General features: G+C 48.3%; 2 protein-coding genes across 19 annotated transcripts in view; one reads left to right on the top strand and one right to left on the bottom strand.

Moving 5' to 3' along the window:
* Positions 1-15,067, bottom strand: part of dync2h1 (dynein cytoplasmic 2 heavy chain 1) — a 996,931-nt gene extending 981,864 nt beyond the window's left edge. For all 6 annotated transcript variants that reach the window (XM_085999037.1, XM_085999042.1, XM_085999039.1 and 3 more), the window contains exons 1-2: positions 14,830-15,067; positions 1,991-2,195 (exon numbers count right to left, since the gene is read on the bottom strand). In XM_085999037.1, the coding sequence (XP_085855163.1) occupies positions 1,991-2,185 (195 nt within the window). In that variant the 5' untranslated portion in view covers positions 2,186-2,195; positions 14,830-15,067. The remainder of the gene's footprint in view (positions 1-1,990; positions 2,196-14,829) is intronic.
* A 106-nt stretch (positions 15,068-15,173) lies between these two features.
* dcun1d5 (DCN1, defective in cullin neddylation 1, domain containing 5 (S. cerevisiae)) overlaps positions 15,174-24,004 on the top strand; it is a 28,284-nt gene continuing 19,453 nt past the window's right edge. For 2 of the 13 annotated variants that reach the window (XM_085999053.1, XM_085999052.1), the window contains exons 1-2: positions 15,618-15,808; positions 17,199-17,257. The gene's annotated coding sequence lies outside the window, so the exon portion shown is untranslated. Of the gene's footprint in view, positions 15,268-15,326; positions 15,455-15,605; positions 15,809-15,896; positions 16,023-17,198; positions 17,258-24,004 lie in introns of those variants that run through there. The other 11 variants (XM_085999049.1, XM_085999045.1, XM_085999046.1 and 8 more) reach the window with 11 other exon arrangements.

Genomic DNA, 24,004 nt, shown 5'->3' with positions numbered 1-24,004 from the left:
GAGTTGGAATAAACGGGTCTTTTTCCGAGTGGCAGGCAGTGACTAGTGGGGTACCGCAGGGATCGGTCCTTCGACCCCAGCTATTCACAATATATATTAATGATCTAGACGAGGGAACTAGATGTAATATCTCCAAGTTATGCAGACGACACAAAGCTGGGTGGGCGTGTGTGCTGTGAGGAGGATGCCGAGAAATTCCAAGATGATTTGGACAGGTTGGGTGATTGGGCAGAAGCATGGCAGATGCAGTATAATGTGGATAAATGCGAGGTTATCCACTTTGGTGTCAAAAACAGGAAGGCAGATTATTATCTGAATGGCAATAGATTGGGAGAAGGGGAAGTGCAACAAGACCTGGGCGTCCTTGTGCACCAGTCGCTGAAGGTAAGCATGTAGGTGCAGCAGGCGGTTAGGAAGGCAAATGGTATGTTGGCCTTCGTAGCGAGAGGGTTTGAGTAAAGGAACAAGGATGTCTTGCTGCAGTTGTACAGGGCCTTGGTGAGACCACATCTGGAGTATTGTGTGCAGTTTTGGTCGCCTTATCTGAGGAAGGATGTTCTTGCCATGGAGGGAGTTCAGCGAAGATTCACCAGGGTTGATACCTGGGATGGCAGGAATGACGTATGAGGAGAGATTGGGTCGATTGGGCTTATACTCGCTGGAGTTTAGAAGAATGAGAGGGGATCTCATTGAAACTTATAAAATTCTGACAGGACTAGACAGACTAGATGCAGCAAGGATGTTTCCGATGGTCGGGGAGTCCAGAACCAGGGGGTCACAGTCTAAGGATAAGGGGTAAGCCATTTAGGACAGAAATGAGGAGGAATTTCTTCACCCAGAGAGTGGTGAACCTGTGGAATTCTCTACCACAGAAGGCAGTAGAGGCCAATTCATTAAATATATTCAAAAAGGAGTTGGATATATTTCTTAAGGCTAAAGGGATCAAGGGATATGGGGAGAAAGCAGGGACAGGGTACTGAAATTGGATGATCAGCCATGATCGCATTGAATGGCGGAGCAGGCTCGAGGGGCCGAATGGCCTCCTCCTGCTCCTATCTTCTATGTCTCTATGTTTCTATGTTCGCCACTGGCCCCGAGGAAAGCTGCCCACAGGGATCTCGCAATCTCGCAATCTCTGTGGCGAGAAGTTTGCCTTTTTCGACACGCAAGTGATTGCAGCATAGTGTAGTGCGATCTGCTGTGACGTCAACAAGCTGTCTAAGCAGCAAATTACGTTGTAAAATTCACAGACAGGGAGCCAGAAATGAGAAGCTGCTTTTATCCAGACTTTTTTTTAAATGTTAGAGGACAAAACAAAGATTGGGATTCTCACATGGCGATAAGGGTAGAACCTGAAATATCATGGACAAACTTAAAAAACATTTTTTGAAAGTTTCTTAGTCATTTTTATCATCATGGAGAAATTTGACACTCCACATAATTAAAATTAGTTTTTCAGGGCCACAACATTTGTTTAGCAGTCAATACTAATGTTCCCCCTAATTTTTTGGGGGGTACACAGCCTCTAACAGGCTGCGCAGCCCATTCACAGTTTCGCGCATGCACGAAATTTAACATTGGAAAAGCCGGTCCCGGGCTGCATGGGACCAGACAGCTGCGCAGCCGCGCTCAGAGGAAACGTTGGTTGATATGCTGTTAAAACCCCAGTTACACCTAATCCAACAAGGCCCAACACTTAATGGGGTATTTAACAGCGATATTACTGCGGAAAAGTCCAAGTTTTTGTCAGTTTCACTGATTTCACAGATTACACGGCTTGCTGGCTATGGCAGGGGGGCATAGCACAGCCCATGTCGGAGCAGTGAATGACTGACCGCGTTTAGATGAGTATGCGCCACATCCTGAATTTGCAGTCAGTTTCAAACGCTGCTAGTTCTTCCCAACCACAAATTCCGGCCCCATATTTGCACCATTAAGTATATACAAGTTAATGCAATCTGTGATTTATGAAAAAAATCTTAATTTATACCTTATTACAAATAACCAGCTGGTCACCAGATTTCTGTAGCGAGATAACAAATACATTGCCATCATCCAGAAAATTGTTCAATTCCCTTCTGTCGCCCAGTGACGAAATGAGAGAATCTGAAGGAGAAAAGCCGAAATAATTTCCTGCTGTTCGGAGGATGAAAATTTTTCTCGGATCTTCTAGACTGGCAGCCATGTTGTCTTCCCTGAAACAAAAAAACATTTTTTTTAATTAAGTGACAAAGTCAGAATTTTATTGCATAAAAGAATCAGTTCAGTCAGAAAATAAAAGATCACCAGAGCCTATCTAACCCAAAGCTCCTGAATTTTAGTTCCAACAAAAAATATTATAAAAATCACTATACTGTTCTTAATCAACCAGAAATGAATCTTAGTACTGTGAAATGCAGGCCTTAGATCAATAGTAAAAATCCCTTCAAAATTAAACCCTAGGCCTAGAAATTCAGTATAGCCACGTTCGGGGCGCTAAAGTCGGGCGGCCGCTAAAGTTTGCACCCGGCGCAAGGTCGCGCCACCTTCGCCGATATTCAGTCGCATCGCCCCAAGAGGTTGCTGCTGCGCTAAAACAGGCGATGCACGACTATCTTTAGGCGCTAAGCCGGCGGTGCTGAGTGATACCCCCGAGGCCGGGCGCAGCGCAGGTGCGGCGAGTTGTTGATTGACGGCAGACACTCTGGCGCCGGTCAGCTCTTAAAGGGGGAGGGTGGATTTCTTTGCCTGCCATGCCCTGCACACTGCAGCCCTCAACCTAGGCCTGACCACTTCTGCTTCATCTGCACAACGCCCAGGGCTATGGAGAAGGCCAGGGAGAGAGCACAGCACTTCAGCGACGGTGACCTGAGGGTGCTGGTTGGCGGAGTGGAGCGCAGGCGCCATGTTCTGTTCCCAGAAGGTGGCAGGAGGCCGCTGCCCAGCGCCTACCGGTAAGCCTGGAGGGAGGTCTCAAACAGGGTGACTTCCAACAGCGTGGTTGCCAGGACTCCTGTGCAATGCCGGAAAAAGTTCAACAACCTCACTCGGGTTGTCAGGGTGAGTACCCTTTCCAGTGTCCTCCTCATCCCTGCATATGCACCTCAGTTTATGGGCAAAGGGACCTGAAAGCCCTAATGGCCAGCCCTCATCCAGCAGCTATGGGACTGTCATGAAAATCACTTGCACATTCAGCACTTTACACACTGTACAAGCTATTCGACCATGGGAGGCAGTGCAGACAAGATCAGGGCTTCACACCATACAAGCTATTCGACCATGGGAGGCATTGCAGACAAGATCAGGGCTTCACACTATACAAGCTATTCGACCATGGGAGGCATTGCAGACAAGATCAGGGCTTCACCCTGTACTTAGAGGCCGTCCTTTCTCTTGCAGGCCAAGGTTGCGCACAACCGGAGGAAGCTACGTGAGACCGGGGGAGGCCGTCCTGACATCAAAGAGCTCTCCGACCTCGACCAGCGTGTGGAGCGCATTATGGCAGGCCGGCTGATTGGCCCCGTCGCCAGTGGAGATGCCGACCCTGTTCTGGGCACCAATGGTAAGGGCATCACCTTTTTGACCTCTCTCTTTCCACTTGCGCCTCAGATCAGCATCCTTTGCCACTGTCCGACCAATGCAGTGCATGGCAGCACTCATGCCTCCCTCGCTGCCGCCCTGTCCTCACGCTAAAGCTACTCTTGTGCCTCCCTGCTTTCAGATGGTGAATCGCCAGGTGAGGAGGCGGGCCCTCAAGCTGCCACTGTCAGCGATTCGGAATTCAAGGAGGAGGAAGAGGAAGCCGGCCCATCAGTGCCACCCTCAGCCGCGCCAGCCCATGGCGATGAAGGGGACGCGTCTTCCCTGGAGGGGAGCCGGGGGGAAGGGTCGGAGGAGAGTGAAGCTCCGGGGCCCAGCGGCCTGCAGCAACGCGGGAGGGGTGGGGAAGCTTGGCGGACTTCTCCCCAGAGGGTGAGTGCGGCCTCCAGTCCTGCGACGGTGAGCGCAGAGGAGGTGCGGCCCCTGGAGGAAATGGCCGTCCAGGCTGAGCGCAGGCACACTGAGCTCATGGCTGCAGTGGCAAGGATGCCTGACTCCATAGAGTCTCTGTCAAGGAGTGTGCAGCAATTTGGAGCAGCACAGGCCAGGAGTCTGCAACAATTCAGTGCAGCACAGGCCAGGAGTCTGGAACAATTCAGTGCAGCACAGGCCAGGAGTCTGGAACAATTCAGTGCAGCACAGGCCAGGAGTCTGCAGGACTTCGCGGCAGCACAGGCGGCTTCGAGCCAAGTGCTCAGTCGTGCCGTTCATTCACTGGCTGTTGTCATGCAGACACAGACCAGGGCCACACGGGCACTAACTGCTGCCACCCTCGCTGGATCAGCCAGGCATCGCCAGGGCACTCGCCGCGCAGCAGCAGCCCAGCAGTCTGTTCTTCAGCTGTTTGCTGCGCATGCTGCAGTGCTGGCCCGTGCGAGTGCCAATGTATCAGGCGACCAGGGAGCACCTGCGATCTGTCAGGTTGGCACCATTCCTGCAGCCGACACTGCCACTCCGCCATTGCAGCTGCGACGAGCCGCTGGACAGACTGCTGCCGCCCAAGCAGAGTTGGAGCAGTCAGCAGCCGGACCCTCCAGGGCCAGAGCTGGTGCAGGCCGACCCCCAATGGCATCTGCCGTCTCGCCATCTGACCCTCAGCAGCCTTCCCCCAGCCTTGCTGCAGCCACTGGGGTCCCATTGAGGAGGAGCTGCAGGGCGGGCAGGGGCCAGTCACGGATGCGAAAGGCATCGCCCTTGCAGGGCAAAAAGTAGAAGGTCTGCACAAATGCTTTGTGTTTGTTGTAAGGCCGAGACTGGTGTCTTTCTTTGTTTTGTAAGGCTGAGACTGGTGTCTTTCTTTTTTTTTTGTAAGGCCGAGACTGTTAGTTTTGTGTTTTTGGAGGGGGCTTCTCAACATGAGGATGTAATGTGGGAAGGGCAGAGGTTTGCAATAAATTAATGTTCTTAAATCGCACTGTGCATGGTTTTTTTTGCAAGTCCTGGTTGCCCTGCTCGGCTGAGGGCTTGTGGAGCGGCTACATTCATCTGGTGACATTGGCACAAGCCATTCCCTGAGAGGGGGCCTAGAACCGACATTCAATAAGCCGGCGACGGGCGGCCCTTGCACTTTCTGCCTCCCTCCTGTGCTGGTCCTCCTCCTCCTCCTCCTCCTCCTCCTCCTCCTCAGGTGGTCCTCCAATCTCTGGTGGCAGTGGCTGAGTCCTGCGGATAGCCAGGTTGTGCAGCATGCAGCACACGACCACGAAATGGGAGACTTGCTCCGGCGAATATTGTAGGGCTCCACCGGAACGATCCAGACAGCGGAACCGTTGCTTCAGGACGCCGATTGTTTGCTCAATGATGTTCCTGGTCGCTTGATGGCTGTCGTTGTATCCCTCTTCAGCAGGGGTGCTGGGCACACGGAGCGGGGTCATCAGCCAGGTACACAAAGGATAGCCTTTGTCCCCGAGAAGCCATCCTCGTGGGTGAGGCTGGGCCTGGAACATGTCTGCCACAGAAGTCTGGCACAGGATGAAGGCATCATGGCTGCTGCCTGGAAAGCAGGCATTGACAGCTAGGATGAGCTGCCTGTGGTCACACACCAGCTGAACGTTGAGCGAATGGTAGCCCTTCCGGTTGCGGTGATCCTCGGCATTCTCCAGAGGTGCCCGCAAAGCCACATGCGTGCAGTCAATGGCGCCCTGCACCATGGGGAAGCCCGCGAATGCTGCAAAGCCCATTGCACGCTGTTGCTGTTTGACAAGGGCCATGGAGAAGGAGATGAACTGACGTCTCCTTTTGAAAAGGGCATTGGTCACCTGGCGGATGCAGCAATGCACGGCGAACTGGGAGATGTTGGAAATGTCCCCAGTAGCGGATTGGAAGGAGCCGGTGGCATATAAGTTGAGAGCCACCGTCACCTTCACTGCCACCGACAGAGACGTCCTGCTCCTCAGATGTGGCTGCAGATCACCGCCAAGCAGGTGGCAGATCTCAGTGACCACCTCCCTTCGGAATCGTAGCCTCCGAACACATTGCTCGTCAGACATGTTCAGATAGGAGAACTGCTGGCGGTATACCCTGGGTGGGTAAGGCCTCCGTTCCCGACGCCTGTTGCCCCCTCTCCGTCTAGCCAGGACTGCCACTCTCTCACGGCGTCTGTGAGCCCTTTGGATGCAATGGAGAAGGCCAGCGTTTGCACCCATTGCAGCCCCCATTATATGTTAGCAAACAATGATATGTCACTGAAGGCAAAGACAAGTGGAAAGCTGTGGCCTGAAGCCACAAGTACCTGTCCGAGTGTTGAGCCAAAGCAGAAAGCTCTCTACCTTGGTCTCTCTGCAAAGATCCGTCTCTCAAAAAGGTGTGCTGCGAAATGGCAGCCTTTTCTACTGCAGGAGGTGTGCCCTTTAATTTGCGCCCCCCGCATCGACTGAGAACCGTTCCCCCTCTACCAGTCGCTAGGGGCGCCAGGCGCACAATAGGGCGTAGCGACTGAATTTCCGGTTTGGGGCGCACAAAGGGCGTTGCACGAGGAAATGACGTCAGGATCTGCGCGCGCAGCTGAGCGCGCGCAAAGACTTTGCGCCGCCGTTAAATCGTGAGTGAAGTTGGGGAGAGGCGCAGATCGCGCTGCGCCCGGCCGCTAGCCGCCTAGCGCCCAACATCTCCTCCTCCTAAGGCGCTACCGGCTGGCGCAATCAGCTGAATTTCTAGGCCTAGAGGTCTTGTGTCACATTAGACAAGTTACAAATTCAAAAAGTGACCGAGGTAATGCCTTTTTATGCAAAACTTCACACTGTAGACGGTTTAAAAGCAAACAGGGTTGTATTGATGTAGTAATCTCAAGTTACGAGAAACCAGTGAAGCAGTGCAATGTGGAATTTAGCCCCAACAGGAATTTACTCTTGGAGGGATAAGGTGCCACATAAAAGGTTATTACACAAGATTAGGGCTCATGGGGTTGGGGGTAATATAGTAGCATGGATAGAGGTTTGGTTAACGGACAGAAAACAGAGATTAGGAATAAACGGATCTTTTTCAGGTTGGCAGAGTGTAACTAGTGGGGTGCTGCAAGGATCAGTGTTGGGGCCTCAGCTATTTACAATCTATATTACTGACCTAGATGAAGGGACTGAGTGTAATGTATCCAAGTTTGCTGACGATACAAAGCTAGGTGGGACAGTAAGCTGTGAGAACACAAAGGCCTAGAAATTCAGTTGTTAGCGCCAGCCGCTAGCGCCTTAGGAGAAGGAGTAGTGGTGCGCTAAGCAGCTAGCACCCGGCTGCGGCGCGATCTGCGCCTCTCGCCAACTTCACTCAAGATTTAGCGGCGGCGCTAAACCGCAGCGCCCGCTCAGCTGCGCGTGCAGATTGTGACGTCATTTCATGGTGCAACGCCCTTGGTGCGCCCCGAACCGGAACTTCAGTGGCGCCGCCCTTCTTTGCACCCGGCGCCCCCAGCGACTGGTAGAGGGGAACGGTTCCCAGTCGCTGCGGGGCACAGGGGACGCTAGTTAAAGGGGACTGCTCCTGCATTATAAGTGGCAGCCATTTTGTGCCAATCCTTCTGTGTGAGAGACGGATATTTGGAGAGCGACAAAGGCAGATAGCTTTCTGCTTTGACTCAGCGCTCGCACAGGTACTTCTGGCTTCAGGCCAGAGCTTTGCACTTGGATTTCACTTTCAGTGCCATAGCCTTGAGTCGCCACATATAATGGGGCTGCAATGGGTGGAAACGTTGGCTTTCTGCATTGCTTTCAAAGGGATCAGATACGCCGTGAGAGAGTGCCAGTCATGGCCAGACGGAGAAGGGCCAACAGGCGTCGGCACAGGAGGCCTTACCCACCCAGGGTATACCACCAGCAGTTCTCATATCTGAACATGTCTGAGGAGCAGTGTGTTCGGAGGCTGCGATTCAGAAGGGAGGTGGTCAGAGATCTCGGGGGAGGCTGTCGAGAGCCAGGCTTGGCTTTCCAGTCGAGGTGGTCCAGCAAAACGGGCTGGCAACAGGTAGTGCGCAGACCCTTCCCGGACAGCGGCAGGATAGAGCCCGACTGAGCGGCACAGCAAAGGGCCGAGCAGCGTCGACGGGGGAGAGAGGGCAGAGCGCACAGGGCGCAGCCGGTGTTCAGGGACCGAGCAGCGTCGAAGAGAGGGAGAGACGCGCAGAAACCCGCGAGGCGCCGCCATTGCCACGAGGACCGCCGAGAGCGGCGTTGGCAGCAGCGCAGGAGAAGCGCGCGAAACCTACAGGGCGCCGCCACTGCCGCGAGAGCCGCCGGGAGCGGCGTTGGCTGCAGCGGGGGAGGAAGGAAAGCGCGGGAGACACCATTTTAAGCCATTGGGAGACGCCATTTTAAACCGCACCCAAAATGCCGAAGAGTGGCAGTATCACCGCATTTGACAATGAAGTCGAAGATTGGACTACATATGTCGAACGAATAGAGGTGTACTGCAAGGCAAATGAGGTGTCAGATGACAAGAAAGCGTCGATATTGTTAAATTTAATGGGTGCAAAGACATATGGTTTATTACGAAATCTAGTAACCCCAACGAAGCCAATGGAAAAGAGTTTTGAAGACATAGTAACGATACTAAAGGAACATTTAAACCCCACACCGCTGCTGATAGCAGAAAGATTCAAGTTTCACAAACGGAACCAGCATAAGGATGAAAGCAATGCTGATTATTTAACAGAACTGCACAAACTATCGAAACACTGCCAGTTTGGAGCGGGACTGGCAGATACCTTAAGGGACAAGTTTGTGTGTGGGCTTCAAAGTGAAGGAACCCAGAAACGGCTTTTATCTGAAAAGGACCTTACGCTGGAAAAGGCTTTCAGCATTGCGGTATCATATGAAGCAGCAGCACGGGGCGCTGCAGAGATACAACAGAGACGACAAGAATATGGCACAAACAAAATGTCACATGGAACAGAGAAGTGCTATCGCTGCGGCAGAACAACACACGACCAGAATGATTGCTGGTTCAAAGACAAAGTGTGCAGTGTGGAAAAGTAGGACACATAGCACGAGTCTGCAGGTCGGGAAAGAAAACCAGCAATAAGAAACCTACCAAAGAAAAGTACAAGAAGGTACAGAAGATGACAGAGAATAGTTCAGATGAACAAAAGAGTGATAACGACTCCGAAAGCAGGGAACTGAGTTGTCTGAAACTACATAATGTGATCACAACGGAGGATCACCGAACCATCTGGGTCACTCTCAAGATAGCAGGAGTCCAGGTAAAGATGGAATTGGACACAGTATCAGCCCTAACAGTCATAAACCGACGGGACTACGAGCGGCTATTCTCACACATACCCTTGAGACACAAAAATTATTTTGAAGACGTACACGGGGCAAAAAGTCTACCCCAAAGGAAAAATAAGGGTGACCGTTATATATAACGGTAAGGAAACACCAAAACTAGACCTGTATGTATTGCAAGATGGAGGACGACCATTACTGGGACGTGAATGGATCCGGAAAATACAACTGGATTGGCATTCCATACAGGCGCTGACTGGCTGACAAAAAGGATGACAACGTCACACCTGGGCGACTGTCAAAGATCCTAACTGACGCGAAAGAAGTGTTCCAGCAAGGACTCGGAACACTAAAAGGCATGACAGCGATGATTAAAATTGAAGAAAACACAAGCCCAAAATTTTTTAAGGCCAGTCCGGTACCTTATGCGATCCGCCCAGCCGTCGAAGCAGAGCTGGAGAGTCTGGAACGTTCAGGTGTACTGTCCAAGGCAGACTGGAGCGAGTGGGCTACACCCATCGTCCCGGTGATGAAAAAGTCGTTGAGCAGCACGCCTGGGGAACCAAGGAAGGTTCGCATCTGTGGGGACTTTAAGGTAACAGTGAACCCGGTCCTTCACACCGTACAATATCCACTTCCGCGGATTGAAGATATTTTCGCCTCGCTATCTGGAGGGAAACGCTTCACTAAGATTGATCTGGCCCAGGCGTATCTGCAAATGGAGGTAGAAGCAGCATCAAAAAAGTACCTCACAATCAACACTCATAAAGGTCTCTACCAATACAACTGGCTGGTATTCGGGGTAGCATCAGCTCCGGCTATTTGGCAGAGGGCAATGGAACAAGTCCTGCAAGGGATCCCAGGGACCCAGTGTTATTTGGACGACATCCTGGTCACGGGCGAAAATGACAGTGATCACCTTGCCAACCTGGAGCAGGTGCTCACTAGATTGCAGGAATATGGGCTCCGAGCTAACCGCCCCAAATACGAGTTTTTTAGAAAACAGATCTCGTATTGTGGCCACGTTATCGATAAAGAGGGGTTACATAAGTCCCCAGTGAAGATTGAGGCAGTAGTCAAGGCTCCAGCACCGGAAAATGTGTCACAACTGAGGTCGTTCCTCGGGCTGGTAAACTACTACCATAAGTTCTTGCCAAATTTGTCTACAATACTACAACCACTGAACACCCTACTGCAAACTGGGGTGCCATGGAAGTGGAGTGACGAATGTAGACGAGCTTTCCAGAAGAGCAAAACACTAATCACATCGAAAGAGGTATTGGCCCATTACAACCCGGCATTACCAATTCGGTTGGCATGTGATGCGTCACCCTACGGCATTGGAGCGGTGCTGTCGCACAAATTCTCGGACGGCTCAGAGAGGCCAATAGCCTTTGCGTCACGATCACTAACCTCAGCCGAGCGTAACTACGCCCAGATTGACAGGGAGGCCCTCAGCCTAGTGTGGGGAGTGAAAAAGTTCAATCACTATCTGCACGGGCAGAAGTTCACCTTGCTGACTGACCACCAACCACTTGTCTCCATCTTTAATCCAAAGAAGGGCGTTCCGGTGATGACTGCGCAACGGCTACAAAGGTGGTCCCTTTTTCTAGGGGCGCACCAATATGATATCGAGTATAAGGGCACGAAACAGCATGGAAACGCTGATGGGCTATCACGCCTGCCACTGCCTACTGCGGAGGAAGCACCAGCAGTGGATCCTGTCGAAATATTTCATTCGACTATAATTGAATGCTTGCCAGTAACTAACGCTGGTATCGAGAAGGAGACCCGAAATGGCCCGACACTGTCTCAGGTATATGATTTGACGGTGAAGGGATGGCCAGCACATGGCGACTCACTGTTGCCAGCATTCTCATCCAGAAGAGAACAGCTGTCAGTATGCCAGGGGACCTTGATGTGTGGATCCCGAGTGGTAATTCCACCCAAGTTAAGGGAGAGAGTGCTCAATGAGCTTCACGAAGGTTATCTGGGAGGGGTGAAAATGAAAAGCCTTGCTAGGGCTTATGTGTGGTGGCCGGGGATCGATCAGCAAATCGAGGACCTGACAAAGAGCTGCTCAGGATGCCAGAAGGTCCAAAGTGCATCACCACATGCCCCTCTACACCCATGGGAGTGGCCCTCATCTCCATGGCAACGGGTGCATATTGATTTTGCTGGTCCATTCATGGACTCAATGTTTTTAATAGCCGTGGATGCGCACTCGAAATGGCCTGAGGTGATCAAAACGTCCTCCACCACCACGGAGAAAACTATTGCAGTCCTACGGACCATTTTTGCCAGGAACGGCTTGCCAGAGCAGATTTGCTCTGATAACGGACCACAGTTTGTGTCCGAAGAGTTTCGAAGATTTATGAAAAGGAATGGGGTAAGGCATTACACATCCGCCCCGTATCATCCAGCCACAAATGGATTGGTTGAGAGGTTCGTACAAACCTTTAAGAAGGCAATAAAGGCTATGTACAATGACAACATTCCACTGCAGCACAAGGTGGATAATTTCCTGTTCGCCTACCAGAATGCGACACATGCAGTCACCAACCAGGCCGCAGCCATGATGTTCTTTAACCGAAGGTTAAGATCTCGCCTAGATTTGCTCAGACCAAACGTACGAAGAGATGTTGAGAGTAAGCAATTCCAGCACATCCATGAGAAGCCAACAAGGAGCTTCAATGTAGGGTAGCCAGTCTTGGCCCGCGACTACCGAACAGAAAAATGGCAGCCAGGAACGATATGCACACGGCAGGGCCCACTAATGTACACAGTGGACGTTGGGGAGAACATCGTGAGACGCCATGCTGACCAGATCCTAGAGTCACAGGAACAAGTCAACCCCATGCCTCGCCCATACGTACCTGGTGATGAACCCGACGTACAGGTCGCATCTACCCCAGAAACAGTAGCATCGGAAGCTGATGAACCAACCGACGACAGGGGGCCAGAATTGCCTCCGCACCAAGAGCAAGACACTCGGGAAAGGCGCTATCCAGAAAGGATCAGGAAGCCTCCCCAAAGACTGAATATATAAATAGACTATTTTCAGCTAATGTTGCATGTTAAAAGTGTTAATTGTAATTAGTTTGATATTTAATTGTTAAATGAGTGTTATGGTACTGTTAATCTAAAAGGGGAGGAATTGTAATGTATATACCTTTATAAGGGGGGGGGGGGAACTACTTTTTGCAGCTCATGTATACTGTAGTACCGGCAGTGACCACACCTGTATATAGCACTGAGTAGTAATCTGTACAGGCAGTTCCACTGTGAGCCACGTTGAGTAAACACCTGTTGTACTGTTTCTCCTGCAGTCTGTGTCTTATTATGCACAGACGCAACACCAGAGAGTGGTGAACCTGTGGAATTCTCTACCACACAAGGCAGTTGAGGCCAATTCATTAAATATATTCAAGAAGGAGTTGGATATATTTCTTAAGGCTAAGGGATCAAGGGATATGGGGAGAAAGCAGGGACAGGGTACTGAATTTGGATGATCAGCCATGGTCTCATTAAATGGCGGAGCAGGCTCGAGGGGCCAAATGGCCTACTCCTGCTCCTATCTATATTTCTATGTTGAGCCCTAGAGGTTCAAATATATAATTCCAAGAAAGTGAGTGTGCAGGTAAATAATGTCTTAACAAGTCCAATATAATTTTAGATTTTATAAATGGAGGAATAGAGTACAAGATTATATAAGTAATGATGAATTGATACAAGATATTAGTTAGGCTACAGTTGTATGCAGTTTTGGGTACCCCATTATAAGGACATTAAAGCCATAGAGAACATAGAGTTGATTCACCAGGATGATGGCAAAGGTAGGAAACTATGGCTATGAGGAAAGACTGGGACCATTTCCACTGCAGCATAGAAGTCTAAAAGGAGATTTAATGGAGGTTTTCAAAATTATGAAGAGTTTTGATAGTGAATAGGGAAAGACACTTTCTTCTGGTTGTGAAGTCAGTCACAAGGGGCCATCAATTTAAAATGATCACCGAGAGTGAAGTGAGAGATAAGGAAAAATTCTTTACACATAGCTTGTAATGCTATAACACGGAGTGGTTGAGGCAGAGACCACAGCATCCTTTAAAGAGAAATTGATAAAAGTTTGAAGCAGAGGAAGATACAAGACTTTAAGGAGATAACAGGGTAGCGAGATTAGTTCTGGATTTCTCTGGCAAAGAGCCAGCACAGAGAAGATGGGTTATGTGCTGTGCTGTAAACTTTTGTGGTTCTATGCAACTATTGGACAGGAACGTTCTGTAAATCAGAGAAACAAATTTGGCTGGAGATAATCCTGGGTGGACCCAGAATATCCAGATTTTCTCCAGCATAACCTCCAATTTTTTTTACAACAAATTAAATATCAAACAGTAAATCATTTAAAATAAGCTAATTACTTTTGTTTAAAAAAAGTCATGACATAGATCACATTTAAAAAGGTGCATATAAGAACACAAGAAATAGGAGCAGGAGTAGGCCATTTGGCCCTTTGAGCCTGCTCCACCATTCAATAAGATCGTGGCTGATCTGCTACCTCCTTGCCACCTTCCTGCACTATCCCCATATTCCTTTGATTCCCTTAATATTCAAAAAGCTATCAATCTCTGTCTTGAATATACTCAATGACTGAGCCTCCACAGCCCTCTGGGGTAGAGAATTTCAAAGATTCACCACCCTCTGAGTGAAGAAATTTCTCCTCATCTCAGTCCTAAATGGCTGGCCCCTTATTTTGAGACTGATCCCTGCTTCTAGACTCCCCAGCCAGGTGAAACATCCTCCCTGCATCTACCCTGTCAAGCCCTGTAAGAATTTTGTATGTTTCAATGAGATCACCTCTCAATTCTTCTAAACTCGAGAGAATATAGGCCTAGTCTACTCAATCTCTCCTCATAGGACAATCCCCCCATCCCAGGAATCAGTCTGGTGAACCTTTGTTGCACTCCCTCTATGGCAAGTATATCCTTCCTTGGATAAGGAGACCAAAGAGACCAAAACTGTGCACAGTATTCCAGGTGGGATCTCACCAAGGCCAGCTGTCTTTCTTTCTACCAGCGCAATTCTCACTTCATCGAGAGCTATGCTTTGTTTTGTAACCTGTCCCATTACCATCTCCTCTTGCCTTGAATATCTCTTAATGCCTCTTTTACTTCTCTTGCCTTCCATCCTATCACAGACCTTCCCTTTTGTTCTTTCATCCCCTCCCCCACGTCCCAACCCCTAAACTTGCTTTAAAATCTGTTCCATTTCCATGCTTTTTTCCAGTTCTGAACGTTAACTCTGTTTCTCTCTCCACGGATACTGCCTGGCCTGCTGAGTTTTTCCAGCGTTTTCTGTTGTTATTTCAGTGTAGGTTACAGTTCGGTCAAATTCAGATGCGCCGGGTCGTTACCATCATGTTCCGAGCCGACACCAGTGACAATGGGCTCAGCTCCCGGCACAGTAACGGGAGATGAGTGAGCGCCGACCGGACACATCTCAACACCGCCGCTTTATGGCTGTAAACAAAACCACCGCTCACCGAATGAGGAGAGTTTACAGCAAGATGGGCTGCGTGGAGCGGATCTGAGGCCTGGCCTGGCGACCCGGCCGCAATCAGCTCCTCCTGCGTTGTTGGCAACGCAGAGCGTCCACGGTTACCCGACACAGCAACCGCCCGAGGCACCGGAAATGACGCACCCAGGAAGCCAGGCGTCAGTGCACGGTTTTTTAAAGGGCGGGGCAGCCGCAGTCCGCCAGCACTGGAGCAGCGGGCCGCTACCCCTTTAAGGGATTTTATAGGCGGTTGGAATGACAGCCTCGCACAGAATGACGTTCTTTCTGTGACGTTCTATCAGAGGAGATGGGGGCGGCGGCTAGGAAAATCGATGACCAGCTTTTGTTCGTGTGACTTAAAACCACGAATTAAAGTGTGCCAATAAGTTACAAATGAGAGTAACAGTCCCGGAATACATGGAATGTAAGAGCATGCGGTGGGATTTGCACATTTAGTTCACACTCGTGGCTCCGCCTCCGCGCCTCGGGCGAGCCAAACGCTGCGTTTCACAGCGAGGACTCCAGAGCAGGCGCGGGGAGGGGGTGCTCTTTCTCTTGGGGCGTTTATTTACTTGCAGCAGAACAACATTTGCCAAGAAGCGCTCCATCCTGTGGGTTATTTGACGTTTTATATTCGGTGTACGCCGTACAATGTCTGTATTGTTAGATCCGCCGCACTGTTTCCCGACTTTGTTCATTCTCGCCCCCCCCCCCTCTCCGTGCGCGATATCTTGCGATGGGTGAGCTGACCCCGGTCGTCGTTCAGCCCCGGAAGTAGTTTTCGTGCCGGTGTTTGAGTTCCCGAGAGCGAGCCGCTGAGGCAGTGCGGGTGTGAGGGCGGAGGAGCTGGGGCCGGGACTGGGACTGCAGCCGTTTGTACTCGGCAGCCCAGCAACCGAGGGCAGGACTGGCAGGTGCAGCAGCGCTTTCATTGCCCCGAGCACCTCTGCTATTCCGGCCGGCCGGTCAGTGCTGATGTTCGCGGCGCAGCCGGCGGCTCCTTTTTTTAATAAATCTGAACCTGGAAGCGGGCCGGCCCTCGGGACTGTGGCCTTGACCCGGGACATCCCCTCCGAGCCGCTCGATTGATGCGAGTTCCGACGTCCCCGTCCCGAGGGGCGACGGCGATGCGCAGCCGGGACCGACCGTCCGCACCGTGCAGGGTTTAACCCGCTTACGGTACTCTCCCTGCCAGGGACCAGGGCTTTGCTCGGCCCCCATGTTAGTGGTTTGACTCTGGGTGTCGGTGGTTTGTGGCTCAGGATCTGAGGCCATCGCATCGACAGTGTGTAAAATCGCCTCCCCGGGAGCCGATTCAATACTGCTTCTGGGGGAGGAGGCGGCGGTGAATCAGCTGCGCGGCGGCTTCACGCAGTGAAAGTGCGATTTCTTTGTCAGGAGGTGAAGGACAGACCGAGCCCCAAATATTTGAAACTGACCCAATTCCTTATAAAATGTTAGAACCAACAAGGGAATTTTTAATTCCACAGGAATTAAGTGCCAAGAGAGAGTGCATTTTGTAGACCGCAGAGATCGATGGAACATTTAACCACCGATTCTTAAATTAAAGGTCCTGGCGGCGACTCAGCGCAAAATCTTATTGTAACTTTGTTTTTTTAATGTGAATCCAGGTCATGCACCCATTCGAGCAAGGCCCCGCCGAGGCTGATTAGCATTTCATTTAATCAACCTCCCCAGGCAGTCGCGTTATTGTGAACCATTTGAGCGGACGGAGCCTGTCAAAGTCTCCGCTCTGGCTGCAGTTCCTGTTGGGATCGGAGAGGGTTTGAGGGCCGGTGGGTTGTCCTCTTACCATTTGCAAACTGCGCAGTTTGTCACCATCACTTGAATTACGTAGAGATTTAATCGCAAGATTTAGCAATATTTAACTCCGTATGTTCTTTAGGATGCTCTTTTTATGAGGATTTTAATTTCGAGTTGAAGCCTACCTTTCTCTTTTTGTCGTATAGGCCCAGCTGGCCTATACAATAAATGCTGGCCTAGAAGTTGGGAGTCAATTCGGTGAAAAGGTTAAGATACAAAACGCGGTCAAATTGTCCAGAACCTTTTCGTTGACTTTATGTTTACAAAACACAATTATGGTATTAAATCATTGTCGTTTTTGTTATCTCTCCTTCCTGCTTCTGTTAATTATGCACAGTCTATTTTGTTGTTCCGGCTAAATAATTTGCAGCATAGAAGACGAAGTGTCCGCATACATTTCGCATAGTTTGAATTGTACATCAGGAAAAATGCTCGCTGAAACCAGAGTTGTTGCATCTTATTATAGCTGAAGGATTAAAACGGAAATAGTGTCATTATATTATTTTAACACTAACATTTTAATGTTTTCAGTGAGAGACTAGCTCATACTGGCAGACTTTCATCAGATATCTGGGAGATTCAATCGACTGGTAAGTGTTGGAAGATTGCCCATTTTAATAGTTTTGTTGCTTTTTAACATAACTAGGTAACTATGAAAAACATTGAGGCTCTTTCAAATCGATTAGAGCTAAAGTAGGATATTGCATACTTTGCAGAAGATGTTTGAAGTACCACATTATACAGTTAGAAATACTGTTTTCCATTTTCCAATTTTTTTTGGGGTGTGGGTATCTCCTGAACACTAGTAATAAAACAGGAATCTCTAGCCAGAGTGGGTTGTAGGGAGCCGTAAGAGATAGTGGATGTATTGGTTTTGATCTTCCAAAATTCCTGAGATTCTAGAACGATCCTAGTGGATTGGAAGGTCGCAAATGTAACACCGCTATTCAAGAAAGGAGGGAGAGAGAAAATGGGGAACTACAGGCCAGTTAGCCTGACATCAGTCGTCTGGAATTGCTGGAACCCATTGTTAAAGAAGTGGTATCGGGCCACTTAGAAAATCATAACACGATTAGGCAGAGTCAACATGGTTTTATGAAAGGGAAATCGTGTTTGATAAATGAGTTTTTTGAGGATGTAACTAGTAGAGTAGATAAAGGGGAACCAGTGGATGTAGTATATTTGGATTTCCAAAAGGCTTTCGAGAAGGTGCCAAATAAAAGGTTATTACACAAGATTAGGGCTCATGGGTTTGGGGTAATATAGTAGCATGGGTAGAGGATTGGGTAATGGACAGAAAACAGTAGGGATAAACTGATCTTTTTCAGGTTGGCAGGCTGTAACTAGTGGGGTGCCGCAAGTATCAGTGTTGGGGCCTCAGCTATTTACAATCTATATTAATGCCCTAGATGAAGGGACCGAGTGTACTGTATCCAAGTTTGCTGACGATAAAAAGCTAGGTGGGACAGTAAGCTGTGAGGAGAACAGAGTCTGCAAAGGGATATAGACAGACTAAGTGAGTGGGCAGTAAGGTGGCAGATGGAGTATAATGTAGGGAAATGTGAGGTTATTCACTTTGGTACGAATAGAAAAACAATTTTTTTAAATGGTGAGAAACTTTCAAAGGTTGGTGTTCAGAGATTTGGGTGTCCTCGTGCAAGAAACACAGAAAGCTAGCATGCAGGTACAGCAATAATTAAGAAGGCAAATGGCATGTTGGCCTTTATTGCAAGGGGGTTGGAGTATAAGAGTAAGGAAGTCTTGCTACAATTGTACAGGGCCTTGGTGAGACCACACCTGGAGTACTGTGCACAGTTTTGGTCTCCTTATCTATGGAAGGATATACTTGCCTTGGAGGCAGTGAAACGAAGCTTCACTAGATTGATTCCTGGGATGAGAGGGCAGTCTTATGATGAGAGTTTGTGTAGAATGGGCTTATACTCTGGCATTTAGAAGAATGAGGTGATCTCATTGAAACATACAAGATTCTGAAGGGGATTGACTGAGTAGATGCTGAGAGGTTGTTTCACCTGGCTGGAATGTCTAGAACTAGGAGGCATAGTCTCAGGATAAGGGATAGGCCATTTAAGACCGAGATGAGGAGGAATTTCTTCACTCAGTGGGTTGTGAATCTTTGGAATTCTCTGCCCCAGAGAGCTGTGAATGCTGAGTCTTTGAGTATATTCAAGGCGGAGATAGATAGATTTTTGGACTCGGGGAAATCAAGGTATATGGAGATCGGGTGGGAAAGTGGAGTTGAGATCGATGATCAGCCATGATCTTATTGAATGGCAGAGCAGGCTCGAGGGGCCGTATGGCCTACTCCTACTCCTATTTCATATGTTCTTATAAAAGACAGTCATTTCAACCTCTCTGTTAGATTACATTTTTGCGATATCAAGGTTTCAGATGACCGAGTAAATGCATCACTTGTTATGGTATTGAGCCATACAGACCTGGAAGGTCCCAGGTTCATTTCTTGGTTTGTACTGAATCAGTTCATCTCAGCAAATATGGGGCTTTAAGATCAGTTTTAATGTACTACAAGGGATTGTGGGGGTGGGGCAGAATTAGATAGTGTCCCCACTTCTGATCTGTCTACTGACTCTCGTTGGAATGTGCATATGTGGACTTCATTTGATACTCCCCACTCTTGAACAGCCTATCATTGTTCGCAACATGGGATTACACATGAAGGTCCATTTGGGCAGTTGATGGAGAGCTGATGGGCTTGTACCACAGCATCAGTCTTCAAGAGAAAGCGGGTTGGGAACTTTACTTTTCCCAGTTGAAAAGTTGATTCCAACGATCAGTTTAGCAGTGAGATGTGATAAATATGATTGAAATCACTACAACAACAACTTGCATTTATATAGGGCCTTTAACGCAGTAAAACATCCCAAGATGCCTCACAGGAGCGTTATCAAACAAAATTTGACACGTGAGATATTCGACTAGATGACCAAAAACTTGATCAAAGAAGTAGGCTTTAAGGAGCATCTTAAAGAAGGAGAGAGAGGTGGCGAGGTTTAGGAAAGGAATTCCAGACATTAGGGCCTAGGCAGCTGAAGACACAGCTGCCAGTGGTGGAGCAATTAAAATGGGGGATGCGCAAGAGGCCAGAATTGGAGGAGCGCAGAGATCTGAGGTTTTTGGGGCTGCAGGAGGTTAGAGATGGGAAGGAATGAAGCCATGCAGAGATTTGAAACCCAAGATGAGAATTTTAAAATCGAGGCATTGCTGGACCGGGAGCCAATATTGGCCAGCGAGCACAGTGGTGATGGGTGAATAGGACGGTGCGAGTTGGGATACAGGTAGCAGAGCTTTGAGTTTGGTTACAGAGGCAAGCTGGGAGGCCGGCCAGGAGACGGTTGGAGTAGTCTAGTCTAGAGGAAACAGGCATGGATGAGGGCTTCAGCATCAGATGAGCTGAGGTAGGGGTTAAGACGGGTGATGTCACGGAGGTGGAAGTAGGTGGTCTTGGTGATGAAGAGTATAGCAATTAAAGTGAGTGGGCCTTTAATATTGTAATTTAGAGATGTTAGCTATCCTTAATATTTCAGTTAATTACAAATGGCAGATAACATTCGTCCCACATTTGTGACAAGTAGTGGCCATCTCCAACAAGAAAAGGCCCAACCACCTGAGCTTCTGTCACCATCAACATCCTGGGGGTCCTGAGTGATCAGGGCAGAAACTAGATAATCTGTAATGGGTAGCTCACCTGGCCCCTCAAAAGCATCTCCATCATCTAAAGCCCTTAAGTCAGCAGTGTGATGTCATGCTCACCGCTTGCCTGGATAGGTGTAGCTACAACAAAACTCAAAGCACAACACCATCCAAGATCGAGCAATCCACTTGATTGGTGCCCTTGCCACTCTACTTGATATCCACCCCTTTCACTACCGGCACACTGCTGTTGTAGTATGTACTATCTACAGGATGCACTGTAGCAACTCAAGTTTTGCTTAGATAGCACCTCCCTTCCCCGTGACCTCTGCCACCAAGAAGGCAAGATCCTGGGGACGTCGTTACCTCCAAGTCACGCGCCATCCTGACTTGGACATGTATCACCATTCCTTCATCGTCGCGAAGTCAAAACCCTGGAATTCCCGATCTAACCCCATCATGGGAGCAACATCATCACAAGAACTACAGTGGTTCAAGGAAAGGCCCACAACCATGTTCTCCTGGCATAAAGGACAGGAATAAACTGTGGTGTTGCCAACATTGCCCACATCCCAAGAGCAAAAAAAAAAAAATCCTGTAATGATTGGATCTTTATTTGAAAGTTCAGTTTACTGATTTACTGAACCGTGTGTTGAAACACCAAGTACAGCCAATACTGATGGATCACATTGCAGGGGTGTATTCAAATAAGTGATGGGATGACAACCGTTTACAGCCTTCAGCACAAGATTTGAGTCTGGTCATAATTTGTGGAAAGCTGCAAAGGACAAGATTAACTAAACTGATAAGTGGATTTCACCTACTATACCAAGGAATCAAGGATTAAAAAGCTGATAGAACTCAACCTATGGTTTTGTGGTACAGTACAAGCTATCAATAAAATTTCACTCTAAACTGATCTGAGGTGTTTCCTCCTATTGCAAGACTACCATTGAGCAATGCAACAGAGAAGTATTATATTAAATGTATTAGTTTTGTGCTTTTTTGGGGAGGATGATGTGATTCCTGTCCACTAAATTGCTTTTCTTAATTGGAAATGGTGTATTTTTGATTAAACATGAAAGCAATTAAAATTGGTCATATATTTTGATCTTTTATTGTATGGAGCACAGTGATGACTTGACTGCCTTAGTAGAAGACTGAAGTGCATTCACTGTATCTACTTAACAGATGGTAATAGCATAGTTATGAGAACAATAAACTCCCATTCAAGGTGGTCTAGAGTTGGGTGGTAACCTTGCCACAATTGAACTTGATGGATGAGTTATAGCAATGTTTGGCCCAGGTTCCTAGATGGAGTACCTTGTGTGGCTACCTGCAAATTTGATGAGAATTGGAATTGCAATGACTCAGTTCAAGGAGGAAAACAGAGATACTAAGCAATGGAGAGATGGGAGAGCCATAATTAGCAGTAGGACACTGGACAAAAACCAAACTGGTTAATGCTACTGCCAGCTCGGATGCCAATACTTTAAACTGTGGCCAATTACAGTCGACTACATCATCAAGATGACCTGAAAAATGGAGCTCTCTGAGATTATGTAGGTCATAGTCTAATAGGCTTCTGCATGAACACTTCAGCTCAATCGAAATGCCGATTTTTAATGCATGGAGGATCAAACAAGTTTTTTTGACTTGGTGCAAAATATGTCAATGTTAATAAAATGCAATTTATTCCTCTTCATTCCCCACCCCCCACCCTCGAAATAAAACAGTTTGAGGGAAGATTGGTGTCCAGTTACATTAGTCTTGACTATTTTGCAAGGAAATTTAGTGTTCTTGAGGCAGATATTTGCTGAACAAGTTGTTATAAATTTTTTAATGTTATCTAGCCATTTTTCTATGATAATGAGCAATGTCACCACATTTATGTGAGTTTTCTGATTTCTATTTCCTCACCTTACAAATAGTTTAAGCACATGTATAGTTTACTTGGGCAGCCCTCATTTCATTTGAAGTGCCTCCTTGGCTATATACAGCGATGAATTTTTATTACTGTTTGCCAAGGAAGCATGGTTAGACTGGCAGGAATGCTCAGTTGATGGACCTTTCCCTATAAATAGATTAATATCTGCTGTTACTCTTTCAATGACCAATTTTTCCAAATTTTGCTTAATCAGTTCACAGAATCACAGAAACCCCACAGTGCAGATAGAGGCCATTTCGGCCCATCGAGCCTGCACCGACACATATCCCACCCGATCCCTGTAACCCCTACATCAACACATATCCCACCCTATCCCCGTAACCCCACGTATTTAATCCCCCTAACACTAAGGGTCAATTTATCATAGCCAATCAACCTAACCCGCACATCTTTGGACTGTGGGAGGAAACCGGAGCACCCGGAGGAAACCCACGCAAACACGGGGAGAATGTGCAAACTCCACACAGTCACCTGAGGCCGGATTCGAACCCGGGTCCCTGGCGCTGTGAGGCAACAGTGCTAACCACTATGCCACCGTGCTGCCCTGATGTACAGCCAAATATAGAGGAAAAAAGTCAGACTGGAAGGCAGAGCAAATATGTAACGGCACAAGGGAGTAGTGCAAGGCTAAATGGCATTTATTTTAATGCAAGGAGTCTTACGAATAAGGTGGATGAACTGAAGTTGTTGATGAACACATGGGAGTATGATATTGTTGCTATCACGGAGACATGGTTGAGGGAGGGGCAAGACTGGCAGCTCAATATTCCGGGGTATAGAATCTTCAGGCGAGACAGAGGGGGGGTGGTAAAAGGAGGGGGTGTCGCAATATTAATTAAGGAGACAATTACTGCTGTAAGGAGGGATGATATATTAACAGGTTCCTCTAATGAGGCCATATGGGTTGAACTTAAAAACAAAAAGGGGGCTAGCACTTTGCTGGGAGTGTACTATAGGCCCCCAAACAGCCAGGGGGAGATAGAGGAACAGATATGTAGGCAAATCTCAGAGAAGTGTGCAAATAATAGGGTAATTATAGTGGGGGATTTCAACTTCCCAATATTAACTGGGATAGTCAGAGTGTGAAAGGCTTAGAGGGTGCAGAATTCTTAAAGTGCATCCAGGAGAGCTTTTTGAGCCAGCATGTAGAAAGTCCTACAAGAGAGGGGGCGGTACTGGACCTAATTCTAGGGAATGTGGCCGGGCAAGTGGTAGAAGTGTTAGTAGGTGAGCACTTTGGTGACAGTGACCATAATTCGGTGAGATTTAAGGTAGTCATGGAAAAGGACAAGGATGGACTGGAAATAAAGGTTCTAAATTGGGGGAAAGGCCGATTTTAATATGATAAGGCAGGATCTGGCCAATGTGGACTGGGATCAGCTACTTGAAGGAAAATCCACATCGGAGCAATGGGAGTCTTTCAGAAAGGAAATTGAGAGTACAATGGCAACATGTTCCCGTAAAGGTCAAGGGTGGGACCAACAAGCCCAGGGAACCTTGGATGTCAAGGGATATACGAGAATGGATTAGGAAAAAAAGGGGGGCTTTTGGCAGGTACAAAGGACTAAAGACAGAGGAAGCCCTAGAGGAGTATAAAAAGTGCAGGGGGATACTTAAAAAAGAAATTAGGAGAGCGAGGAGGGGCCATGAAATAACACTGGCGAGCAAAATAAAGGAAAATCCTAAGGTGTTTTATAAGTATATTAAGGGCAAGAGGATA

Source organism: Somniosus microcephalus, chromosome 10 (genome assembly GCF_052327205.1).
Source record: "Somniosus microcephalus isolate GS21.2 chromosome 10, FLI_Smic_1.0, whole genome shotgun sequence".
Classification (NCBI taxonomy): Eukaryota; Metazoa; Chordata; class Chondrichthyes; order Squaliformes; family Somniosidae; genus Somniosus; species Somniosus microcephalus.
Note: the sequence above shows the minus strand (reverse complement) of the source record. Positions and strands in the feature narration are given on the sequence as shown.